The 13142-nt window shown below is 38.0% G+C and overlaps 1 protein-coding gene across 1 annotated transcript in view; it reads left to right on the plus strand.

Moving 5' to 3' along the window:
- Nucleotides 1-430: 430 nt before the first annotated feature.
- Nucleotides 431-13142, plus strand: part of hmcn2 (hemicentin 2) — an 83803-nt gene continuing 71091 nt past the window's right edge. Inside the window, exons 1-4 of the mRNA XM_073816235.1 lie at nucleotides 431-989; nucleotides 3277-3347; nucleotides 6749-6907; nucleotides 7094-7216. Of these exons, the coding sequence (XP_073672336.1) occupies nucleotides 728-989; nucleotides 3277-3347; nucleotides 6749-6907; nucleotides 7094-7216 (615 nt within the window). The 5' untranslated portion in view covers nucleotides 431-727. The remainder of the gene's footprint in view (nucleotides 990-3276; nucleotides 3348-6748; nucleotides 6908-7093; nucleotides 7217-13142) is intronic.

Raw genomic sequence — 13142 nt, forward strand, 5'->3', positions numbered from 1 at the left:
CAAAAGTAAACTGAGCAATGTGAACAAGTCACTTGTGTTGTTACCAACCTTTAGGAAAAATTAACAATAGTTTGAATATTTATAAAACTTACCATATTTTACTGTAAAAATACCATGGTTAAACTATATGCTTGCTATAGTAAGACAATGGCAATGTGTTTACTGTACTTGGTGGTTTAATTACAAATAAAGTCAAAACATTATGGTTAGTTAATTGTCCTAAGGTATTAGGTATTATTAATAACAGACACGTGTAAAATATGGGCACTATAATGAAACTGTTGGTACAATCCCTCTATTTAACTGGAGCAAGCCGTGTGGGATGGGGTTGGAAGTCACAGTCGGGTCAAGTTACACACAAAAATCAGGTTGTAAGGACTCCTCACACCCCTCCCCGCCAGTATTCTCAATGTTTAGCGCTGTGGAGAGGCTTTCCTAAAAGTTTTCTGCCAAGGATGGGACAATACATAAGGAGTTTACTATCAAACCCTACTAGGATTACTTACATCGGATCTTTCTAGGAAACTGGATTGAGGGACGAAACATATTTACTACAACGTCTTTGGAAATTGAATATTTGACTGATTGTATGATTTCCCCCATGGTTTATAACGTTTTAACCTACTTTCATCTATTTTTCTTTTGCGGTAATTGATGGGACTTGCGTTGTTGTTTTTTCATATTTTGACTTGTTTATACAAGTAGTCAAATGAATTGATAAATAAGGATGAATGCGTCTTTGGTTAAACTCTTGCTCCTTGTGCTGAGTATCAGCAGCGCGCACTGCGCTTCATTCAGTCCGCCAGTGAAGAGAAGCTCCGGCGCGGATGACAGCGCGTCCACGCTGGCCTTTGTCTTCGATGTTACCGGCTCGATGTACGATGATCTCAAGCAGGTGATCGATGGTGCGTCCCGGATTCTGGAGAGGACGCTGAGCCGCAGAACCAGACCCATCAAAAACTTCGTGCTGGTACCTTTCCATGATCCAGGTAGTTACAAACAACCAATTAGCCTACAAATAATTAGTCTCAATTAATAGTTAATGTCATATTTTTAAGCGATTCCATATAACTTTCTAGTCAGTCTAGTTTATATATTTGTAGCATATAGCCTGTATCTGTAAACAGGAACAGATTATAAAGTTTTGAAAAGTTGGTTTGATCAAGAACTGAAGGAATGTCATTGAACATTTTTAAATAAAAGTGTTTCAAATTTTCACCACAAGGGACCGCTGAAGCAAGTGTTCAAAGTCATGTGGCATTCCCAGCTCATATGGCAAAGAGATGTTTAAGTATTTTACTCAGTGTTCAATATACACTGTCAGAAAAATCGTTAAAATAAGTACCCCAGTTGTCACTGGGGTCGAAAAGTACAGATTTGCAACTTAAAGGCTACCAAACAAATACATATTTGTACCTAATGGGCCATTTTAAAGTCCAATGGCAGCGTGGGTACATATTTTGACAGTTTTTTCTAACAGTGTAGACACATTAATGTTTCTCAATTAGGGGCCGTGTCCATTTGGAGGCCTTTACAGCCTTCCAAGGCAAAACTATGTAAAATAAGTCTACAAGTTTTAATATGAGCTAAAACAACTACATCTCATGATAAAAATATGGCTTTCTATTTATGTCAAGGTATAGAATATGAATCTTAAGCAGATACTCTTATTCATAACAATTCAATGGACAATTTAGTGAAAAGGTTGTAATTGAGCATATTTTTTAATCAAACTACGGATATTTATCTATGTTTGTAATGCAAATAAACATCTGATCACAGACTGTGAAAAGACCAATCCATTCTCAGGTAAACTGACACAATCCAGTATGATTCAGACCTTGTATCTGTTAGCCTGGGGGGGTTGGGTGTCCTAGGAGCTGATGAGAAGCACATGTTGTTGTCTGGTAGTATGTAATTAACACAATCACCCCCAGTTCTCCATCCAATTCTCCGGAAGAGTCAACCCAGCCCCCCAGTCAGAGCAGAGACGTCAGTCCCAGACTGGTGCTATGGTTAGGGGGATGGTGCCAGTCCTTCCCACACCTTTCTTTTGGGGACCTTGTAAACTGCTGAGATCACAAAGACAGCTGGTGACTACAGTACAGAAAAGCATGACAGGGCTAAAGCTCAAGGCTTCACACAGCTGAGAGAGGGAAAGAGAAAGTGTAGAAATGAAACATGAACGTGGAGGAATGTTGGAGCTGGCCATATTGGTTTATTATTGAAATCATTAGTACTGGTGCAGATGTGTTTATTAGATAAGTTAAAGGTGAAGCACCAACAAAATTGCAAACACAAGCTGCATCTTCTATTGTTTGAACAAACATATAGTGCCACCCTAAAGTCATGCCACTGTTTTTTAGCCAATTTTGGAATATAAATATGAATTCACTCGAACAGACATATTGGAATTATTAGTTTAGTGCCAGTTGTGATGGAAAAATTACAGACATTTGCATGCATGAAGGAATTGCACAAATATGTTCACTTTGATGATCTCTTTGATATTTTGTTTCAAATATATTAATAGATTCATAACAAATTTTCCTGGCAGTCAATGCTGAAGATCATAACTTGTTTATAACTTGTTTTTTTATAATTTAACGCTATATTGATCCATCTTCCCTTAAAAGTGTGCCAATTTTTTCTCCCCCACAGCACTGTCAGTGCTCTTACATTTTTAGTAACTGTGAAAATTGTGTTTTTTGTCAGAATAATAAAAAGAAATCTTGATCCATGCCCAATCCATAAACCATGTATCTTATACTGTTTCATCTATGTGTCATTGCTTCAGCACTCCAATCAATCAGCTATTAAGTCAGTCCAAGGAAGTGCCAAATACAAACAAAAAGAGATTCAGAAACAAGAAAGAAGGTGAACAGGTCAGAGATTAGCTTGGTGGATGATGACAAGTCTATACAACGATGAAATCTGGGTCTCGGGTGAGGACTGCTGACATTTTCTCAGCGGTCAAATTTTTCAAGATAGCCGTTTGGAGCTCCTGATGTTAAAGAAAGGGGGACAAATGGGTTTTGCGATTAGGAGTTGGCTTAGGCTGTCGCTCATTTGTCTGTCTGATCTAGAAACAAACTAGAAAGTTATTGGTGCTATATTTGAGCCCCTGGACCTAATCCCCGCTGTTTTAAAATCAATGAGGGGGAATCTGTTTTTGAATTGAGATGTTCTGACAAGCCCCCCTAAAGCATGGTTGCATGAAGCATTTATCTTTAATACACAATGAATGTAAGTAGTTCTTTGTTTTTTCCTCACTAGACATCGGTCCTGTTTCCATTACCACTGACCCCAAGAAGTTCCAGAAGGATCTTCAAGAGCTGTTTGTTCAGGTGGGTCAACCAGATGAAAGGAAATAACCTATTGTACACTCTTAAAAATAAAGGTTTAAAAGGTTTTTTGCAACGATGCCATAAGAGAACATTTTGGTTTTCCAAAAAACCTTTCCAAAAAGGTTCTTAGAAGAACAATGTCTTTTTTACATTTTCTAATGTAATGTGAAACCTTTTACCTTTAAATTGTAAAAGGTTATGTGCACACTTAATCATAAAGATTCCTGAAAGGTCTTTGTGGTGCTGTATGGTTCCATAAAAAACCTTCAACATCCACAGAACCTACCAGTTTCACAAAAGCTTCTTTGTATTGGAAAGACACTCTACAGACTTTTAAAGCAACACTATGTAGTTTCCATGTTAAAATGACTTAACAGCTCCCCCATGTGGTTGAAAAGCGCAACAGTGCCTGGTATCAGACACTCTTCTGCAGGCAGGGGGAGGGGCAGGGCTGTGTTTCCTACCCTCCACCGCCACATTCAGAGTGTGCTTGTAGCAGCTAGGAGGTTGCTCAGGTTGCAGCAACAGTACAATTTGTCGAGTTAAAAGTTGTTCTATGACTGAAATATTTTTAGAGACATTATTTAAAGGTAAAAAAACTACATAGTGTTGCTTTAAAACGGCAAAATGGTTCTTCAATGGCACGTAGTGTGATTCCTTAAATTATTTAATGATTACAGCAGTGTTGTTTTTTTATTGTAACGGTACATTCAGTGGGGAGAAAGTGTTACCTCTTAACGGAAGGCTTGTCTAAAGCGTGGCCAACAGCCAATCACAGTGGTCGCCATGTGCTCCGGTCTTCCATAAACGTAATTGGCTGGCTCTGCCTAGGTTGCATAAGGCGATCTGATTGGCTGATGCACGGGTTGCCGCTTGAAAAAAATGAGAAATGTTCAACTTCTGACGCGAGCAACAGCCATAGATATATACACTAGATGTCGCCTTGTGGTTCTAAGCATGCGTCAAAACCACCGCCATATTAGAACAGGGGTCTTGTCATAGGAAGTAGCTAGGTAAGGCTGCTTTCTCCGCCTGTACGTCGAATTCATAGATGATGCCGACTTTTGTGCTGCGTATGGATGTTAGGCCTACTAGCATTATGCATTATAGGTAGAAAAAGTAGATTTTCATAATATCAAAACTTTGATTTTTTTCTGGACTCAATGCTAAATACATGTCTGACTGTTGAAACGAACCAAAAGAAAAGCAAGAAAATAGCAATCATGACGATTTATGGTGATTTTATTTCCTTTACACCATTGCCTACAATGACGCTGATGGGGGGCTCCCCTGTTTCAAGATGGCGGCTCTAGTTGACGTATTCGGTCCAATGAACTGCCGTAGCCAAGGCGACATCTAGTGTACATGTCTATTAGCAACGGCACTGACACAGCGCCGACGGATCCACAATTCAGTTCGGCAACGCATGATGTCACCCATTAAAAGAGAATGGGAAGCGTCAACGCTTATAGCACTGTGATGTTTCATTTATTAGAATCATATGATCAAATGTAATTATTTGCATATTGATCTAATTTGTGTTCATGATTTTTTTTAACATTGTAAAATATCTTAAATGGAGCTGGCAATACTGCACTTATCTAAATAACTAGATGTGACCATGGACCACAAAACCAGGTTTAGGAGTAATTTTTTATTGAAATGTATATATCACTTATGTATGGTTTGTTTGGATAGGACAATATTTGGCAGAGATACAACTATTTGAAAATCTGTAATCTGGGGGTGCAAAAAATCGAATTATTAAAAACAAAACAGCTTTAAAGTTGTCCAAATTAATTCCTTAAAGGTCCCGTTCCTCCAGTGTATTTAAGGCTGTTTACAGTGCACAATTTTCACGTGTAAAAAACAGGGTATTTTTCACACAATTCACTTATCTGTATATCGCTGCTTTCACTGCCTTAAATGTGCTCTAAGTGAATTCACGCGTTTTTAGCCTAGCAGAGCCGTTTGAGCTTAGCTGGCGACTGACGTATTCCTGTGGGCGGAGTTTAGTTCATTGTAGGCTTTGAAAGGGGAATTCTGTTAAAGATAATATATCGCCTGGCAGTGAACTTTGAGCTTTATCATTTTGCAGGTATTATTTATGCTCCAACAGAAACATTACGTACTAACTAAAGTTTGACAAATGGGATCAGGAAGAATATTTATATTTTGAAATATTTATATACATTTTATATATATATTTATATAAATATCTTCATGGAACATCTTATATTTTATAAGAAAAATATATGAGAAAAATATTAAAAAATATATAAGAAAAATATATATTCTTATATATAAGAACATTTTTATATTTTAATCAAACAATTTTGACCCATACAATGTATTTCTGGCTTTTGCTATAGTTAAACACAAATAATCATTTATATTAAAATGCCATCATGCTATCTTACGTGGTTGTCAACACGATAAAGCTCCAGAAAGCACATATATCCATTAGTTAAGTAATCCAAATGAGTTCAGTGGGTAAATAATGCATGTTTTCTGCAGCAAGAGATCATGCACATTTGTAAAATTGAGAAAATGTATACAATTTTGTGTTTATTAAGCGAACGATATGCCACATATACTTAGCAAAACATAGATCAGGGCGATAAATTCAAATCTGGCAGTACATTTTTAACGTCTATAAGATTACCACAATTTATTCTCCACTGTTCTGCATTTTCTCAGGCACATGATGATCCAAATGCTACTGCTCCACCTGAAACTCAGTCTCAGTGTTTCACTTTGTTCAGGTGTTTACACATGATTTTTGTATAACAATGGCACAAACGCCATATGCCTCTTCCTTTTCTACTTTACACTGTCAGAAAAAAGGTACATATGCTGTCACCGGGATGGTAGCATTTAAATGGGTCCTTATACAGTATGTACCATTATGTAAAGAAACCGATATCTAAATACACTGTCAGTCAAAAAAGCTGTTACAGTATATTTTAAAAAGGTCCTAATATTTACAATTTAGGTACAGATATGTTTACATTTAAAACCAATATATACATTTGAGGTAAATTTAGGTACAAAGGTATACTTTTGAAAGGGTAACGCATGGGGACAAATGGTTCTTTGTGATGAAAAAAGGCTCTTTAGATTATAAAAAGGTAACTGTGTATCTATAAACTTCAAGACCACTGTACTCTGTGTTCTTGCACCCTGTAGTTTAAACTTAGTGTCCTGGTCCATGTACACTTGATTTATCTCCAGCTCTTCTTTTTTTTTAAAGCGCTTTGTTTTAATCATCCCTTTGGGGTTCTGAGTAAGTACCCCGAGTCAAAGAAATGTGTACTTTAATTCGCTTCGATTAGCAGGAGTCTGTTTAGTGCACAAATGTAGATGTTAATGCTAAAGGCCCCGTTCTTCTCATTTCTCAGGGTGGAGGGGATTGTCCGGAGATGAGCATTGGGGCCATCAAAAAGGCTTTAGAGGTTTCTCTGCCTGGATCCTTTATCTATGTTTTCACAGATGCCCGAGCCAAAGATTATCGCCTGAAGAGAGACGTTCTCCAGCTAGTTCAGCTCCGCCAGTCTCAGGTAAATGAGTCAAAAGTATTATGCTGCGTTTCTAGTGTACATAGAAATATCTCACAGTCCATTTAAAATCTATATGGAATATACACCTCTGTTGACATTTAAACCCCCGACACCCTGCCCCCAAACCAAACACTCACACGCTCATAAATTTCCCTCACACTTTTTCCCCATCCCCTCTGAATCCAGGTTGTGTTTGTATTGACGGGGGATTGCGGCGATCGGTCCCAGCCAGGATACAGAGCCTATGAGGAGATTGCTGCCACAAGCTCCGGTCAAATATTTCACCTGGACAAGCAACAAGTCAATGAGGTGAGATGCGTCTACATACACATGTACATAAATTGCAGACACGCTCAAAAGGTTAACTTGAAACACATGTTCAATATTGGAAATCCACTTTAGGAGGAACAGGGTTCAAACCACACTGCATGTGAACTTGACAGCCATTGATCATGATGCAGTTTCATTATTTGAGAAAAAATAGTGTTGAGGATAATGACAGGGTTTTTAGTTGAAAGTTAAGTTTAAAGTTGTGACCTGCTTGGCCCGGTCTATTTTAAACATGTAAAAACTTGATCCGGAATTAATTTATCAAACTTAAGCATCAAAGATCCATTTAAATACTTCATAAATGACTTTTAAAAGGGTTTGACATTTCCCTCTGTACTCTGTTAAATGGAGATTACAATTAAGTGTGCTCAATCACAGTCTAACATGGAAAATGAATGACAGCAATACTTCCTCTAAATGAGACAATGGTATCATGCGTGTCAACACAGGAAATGTCTACAATGAATCAATAGAACAAGTAATCCATAAGCAAATAATGCAAATGAAAAGTAAGCTTACAACTAGATAACGTGAATACGAGTTTACATTTGTAAACAGAGATTTATGTGTTATTGATTTATGGTTAGATGGGGGTGGCTGGTTGGTGGTGGTTGAGTTTAAGAGCTTTAGCACATGTACCTGTGGGTGAGTCTGTCTGATAGAGGAGGACTGGGCAATGTCAAGCTGTTAACAGACTTCAGCACTTCTGCTGCGCTGTGGGTGCCGTCCCAAGGTCAGGGTCACGTCTTTGCTCTTAGACCTGACATATTCTCTCTGTTTCCCCTTGACGTTCATCAAAAAGTCATTCTCACCCAGTATTCCAGACTTTACAGAGCAGCAGACTGTTCTTATATTTCACACTCATTTCATGTCAGAATCTTCTGCACCTGAGATCCAGAAAATTTTTTTTGTCTCGTGTATTTGATTTCAGTTACACTGCAGATTATAAATAGCCTGACGTTGTCATACTCAATTCTAGTCAGAATTTGAGTCTGATACCGCTCCATTGAGCTATAATTATGAGGCGTGTCTCAACCGAAAAATGCCTCTGCACTCAATTGGATAGACCTACGACCAATCAGAGCAACGGGGTGTGAGACGTATGTTGAAATGACGTATTTGCAGCTTGACCGAACTGCTAGTTATTTCGCTACGACACACACTACAAGTCTGAGTTTGTGAACGTACATCAAACCCTACTATGTTTACAACATTTCATTTATATCACATTAAGTCATACAGTAAGACTATCTCTTACCATTTGTACATTAGTTGAACTTCATCCACGACGATACCCATTACGTTTGCTGGTTATATCCATCTCGTCGTGCACACCGAGTTGCATCGCCGTGATACCCATTTCAGTTGCTTCTTTAACTTGATCCTTCATAAGTGCGACAACTTTTGTCGAATCCCATAGGACGGCAAAAACATCAACAAATGCCTTGCTCACGTTTCTCTGTTCCTCTTTTAAAATCAATGCTCTGTCGATATCTTTTAGAACAGACTCAATGTCAGAGTCCACACATCTGATTTCTACCGCGGCAGCCATTTCGTTGTAAACAACAGATTCAACACACGCGCTCTTTGGTGACGTGGTTGATTTACGTTACTGATCATCTGTCCATCATCGTATAAAGCCCGCCCTGACAATTTGATTGGTCGACCAGCTTTGGGTCGAGCATAGTAGCTACTCAACGGTGAAACTCCAGACCGATCTTCCCGTTCCTCAAAATGTTGTGGGCGGGGCTAAGATCGGCTGGCACCCAGGCTAGATTATAAAGTTTTTAAGTAAAATATTTATGCTTAAAGGTGCAGTGTGTAAATTTTAATGGCATCTAGTGGTGAGGTTGCCAATTCCAACCAATGGCTCAGTTAACTGCTCACCCATCCCTTTTAAAGCGGATAGAGAAGCTACGGTAGCCACCACCAGACAAACATGTCATCTTCGCAAACAGCTTCGTAAAAAAAGTTTGTCCGTTAAGAGCTTCTGTAGAAACATGGCGGCACAAAATGGCAGCTTCCTTGTAAGGGGACCCTCGGTATGTAAATAAAAACGTCTCATTCTAAGGTAATAAAAACCTAAGGGTTCTTTATGAAAGGTCTTTATACTCCCCTGATTATATAGTTTTGTATATTATTTTGCATTTCTGTCAAGAGATCCTTCTAAAAATTACACACTGCACCTTTAAACAGAATATAAACTTAAAATTGAAAAATTAGGATGCTTCAAGATTTCTGTTTACAAATGGTTCTTTCTGATGAAAAAAGGCTCTTTAGATTATAAAAAAATAAAGAAAGAAATTGTTCTTTAAAGGGACACTCCACTTTTTTTGAAAATATGCTAAATTTCCAGCTCACCTAGAGTTAATCATTTGATTTTTACCGTTTTGGAATCCATTCAGCTGATCTCCAGGTCTGGCGGTACCACTTTTAGCATAGCTTAGCACAATCCATTGAATCTGATTAGACCATTAGCATTGCGCTGAAAAATTTCAAAATTGTTCCTGTTTACATCGTGTACTAAGACCGACGGAAAATAATAAATGCGATTTCTTGGAAGATATGTCTAGGAACTATACTCTTATTCTGGCGTAATAATCAAGGACTTTGCTGCTGTAACATGGCTGCAGCAGGCGCAATGATATTACGCAGTGCCCGAAAATAGTCCCCTTGGTAACTTTCAATAGCAGGGGACTATTTTCGGGCACTGCCTAATATTATTGTGGATGCTGTAGCCATGCTTTGCAGCAGCAAAGTAATTTTTGAGCACAATGCTAATGGTCTAATCAGATTCAATGGATTATGCTAAGCTATGCTAAAAGTGGTACCGCCAGACCCGGAAATCGGCTGAATGGATTCCAAAACGTAAAAATCAAATGTTTAACTCTAGGGGAGCTGGAAATGTAGCATATTTTCAAAAAAAGTGGAGTTTTCCTTTATAGAAATATTTCTTTCTTATATTTTTATAATTTAAAGAGCCTTTTTTCATCACAAAGAACCATTTGTAAACAAAAATCTTGAAGCATCCTAATTCTTAAATTTTAAGTTTGTATTCTGTTAAAGCATAGATATTTTACTTTAAAGCTAATATGTACACTGTGATTGGCCTGAATACCTCTGCATTAGCCAGAAATGTGACGCTCCTTACCATGTTTAAAAGATTTGGTTGCTAACAGGAGCAGGAGCGGGAGGAATTATTATAATGTCGGTCTTGTCTACATCACCAATCCCAGGAAGTAAACTGTTGCCTACAATCCGTGTGTTTGTTGTAGTTCAAGAAAAGAGATTTACGTTGGAAACGATAACTCGCGTCATCGTTTACTTTGGGGTTTTTACCTTTTGCATATCGTTAACACGTACTAATACACACTTTTACATCAAAGGAAATGTAAAATCGTGAATCAGACCATAGGTTTAAAAAGGTATTATGAGATTCTATGATAACCATCATTTATATCTTTTCGTTTTTTGCTTCTTAGGTAAAAGAATGTTGTTTTAAAGATTCTTAGGTATTTTTACTGGCAAGCCAATCAAAAACACTGTTTAAGTAGTAAAAGATTTTTGTCAGTATACTCCAAGACTCTACAACAGTAAATCCTTTAACCACAGAAACCTCATGATTGCCCTCCAAATCTAACCAGAATGCCACTTTACTGATAAACACGATTAAACGAGTTAAATAAGCTTCAGCCAAATCAAACACACACACAGCTTTGTCATTTTTTTGGGAGAGGAATGGGGCAAGAAGTGGGAGCAGGGCTTATTTTACTTAGTAATCCCGGATATGATCTATCATGCCTGCTCGCTCCAGCACAGCTGCCTGTCCAGAGCCGGCTCTGGCTTGGACGCTTCCAACAGACAGCTCTTTGTGAAGCTGAGGGTGGAGGCAGACTTTAAACAAAGGCCAGGGTATGGCTTAATCACTGGAGTGATTTGCTGATAAAACTTTATGAAAGCGTGCCGGTGCTTTAAAGAGTCTATATTACTTCGGATTAAACCTCAGGCTGGCCAAACTCAATATGTACAGTAGTAGGAAGTGTCTGTGGTGTTGGAAAGGAGAGTTCTAGAATTACGTTTTCCATTTAATGTATAGTATATAAAGCTAAAGGAATTGATGTTCACGTTTACATTCAAGCATTTGGCAGGCGCTTAAACATGCATTCAAGCTATACATTTTTATGAGTATGTCATTATGTGTGTTACCTGAAAATTTAACCCAAAAGCTTTACAATGCTAACGCAATGGTTTACCAGCTACGCTAAATTAAACATGTTTATATCAATAAAAATTTATAATATTTAGCTCAGTTTCCAACAGGTGGATCTAAAAAGCCCTTACTTATAGAGGAATACCTAGTGTGTTTTATCCAATATATTGGATAAACAATGCTATTCATAATCTGAAGTTTCACTCTGTGCATTCCCAAACTGCTAATATTTGCAGTCAGTGTCAACTGTCATGATTGGACAAATAATGCTAACTGACTGAATTAAAATAGTGCGTTACAGCTTTAAATAACAGATTGCCTCGCGCTTACGCATCAGTGACCAAACAGGTCGCCAAACAAATCTTTATTAGCTCCTGGAAATTCATCTTTTTGTTTTATATCATCTTTAACAGTATTTTCACGTTACCATCAAATGGTGAAACAGATGTTTACACGGTGTGTAGCTTTTTTGTGACTGTACACACAGCTCCTGATATCTGATATATCCTATATAGTTTCTGATTGGCTGTATGTTGCTAAGCATCGATTCCATAGACATTATATACGTAGATGCCTTATGTCGTGCTGGAATGTAATCCAGCGTCGCCGCCATATTGGTTGGGTCTCCTCACTCTACGCTAGCACCAGTGTCAATAGGAGTCAACTGAGAGCGAGCAACTCTGCCCGTATTTTGTGCATCTTATGGTTGCAATAACCGTTGATAGCAGATCACATTGGATTACCTTTCACAAGTAAGATTGAAAAATACTTTTGGTTATTTTACAATTTATAATATTATGGCATTGTAACTAACGTTACTTAACAAACTGTGTAATTTTCCCGTAAAAATTTGGGGAGTTATAATTATTGTAGTTGGGGATACACCTTCCTCAGCAGAAATAAATGCAGGGGGGCACATTGGGGACCCATCCAAGATGGCGGCCGCGCTGATACGTCAACTCCAGTAGGCAGGGTCAGTCTATGAGGCGTCTACGTATATAATGTCTATGGTCATAACCCTTCTCCTTTTCACACTGTAGAGTAGACATTTGGCTTTTTCATGAAACAGGTTTACAATAGCCTGCTGTGTACAAAAGCAAAATCATTTGCAAATTTCTAGACTAAATTGAAAACACCAATTTGAAATAATCATCACAGTAGTTCCACAAATGGTTAAAATCTTGCAGAAAAGCACATTAAGCTGTTCATGCTGAACAAAAGAGTTATGCATATCAGCACAGAATAAGAAAGGTTGAGGTATTATTAATACCCTCATTCATATTGGCCATTTTATGTTCAGCACTTTTCTTTCAACAGTCCTTCATTAAAGAGCTCAATATCAAAGTCATTCCATCCGATTTAGCACATTTAAAAGCAAAGTAGCTTATGACCACTTTCATCCAGCCCGCAGGATTTTCCCACCTAAGAGCAATGAAGTAAGACTGTCGGAGCTTTATTTAGCCAGTGTAACAAGATCTCCAGCTCTGTTTTGGCATAGGTGAACAGTACTGTAGTTTTTGTGAAGAGCCTTTGTGAGTCGGCATTATGAGACAAAGACAAATGTATTTTTTGCTGTAAAGTCATTGGAAAAGACTGTGGCAGGTGTTTAGACATTCACCACTAAAGTGATGATAGAGGAAACATATTAAATTAGTTACGGATGAAATGATTTTGGCCCCTCATATTACGTCTTAC

Source organism: Paramisgurnus dabryanus, chromosome 11 (assembly GCF_030506205.2).
Source record: "Paramisgurnus dabryanus chromosome 11, PD_genome_1.1, whole genome shotgun sequence".
NCBI lineage: Eukaryota > Metazoa > Chordata > Actinopteri > Cypriniformes > Cobitidae > Paramisgurnus > Paramisgurnus dabryanus.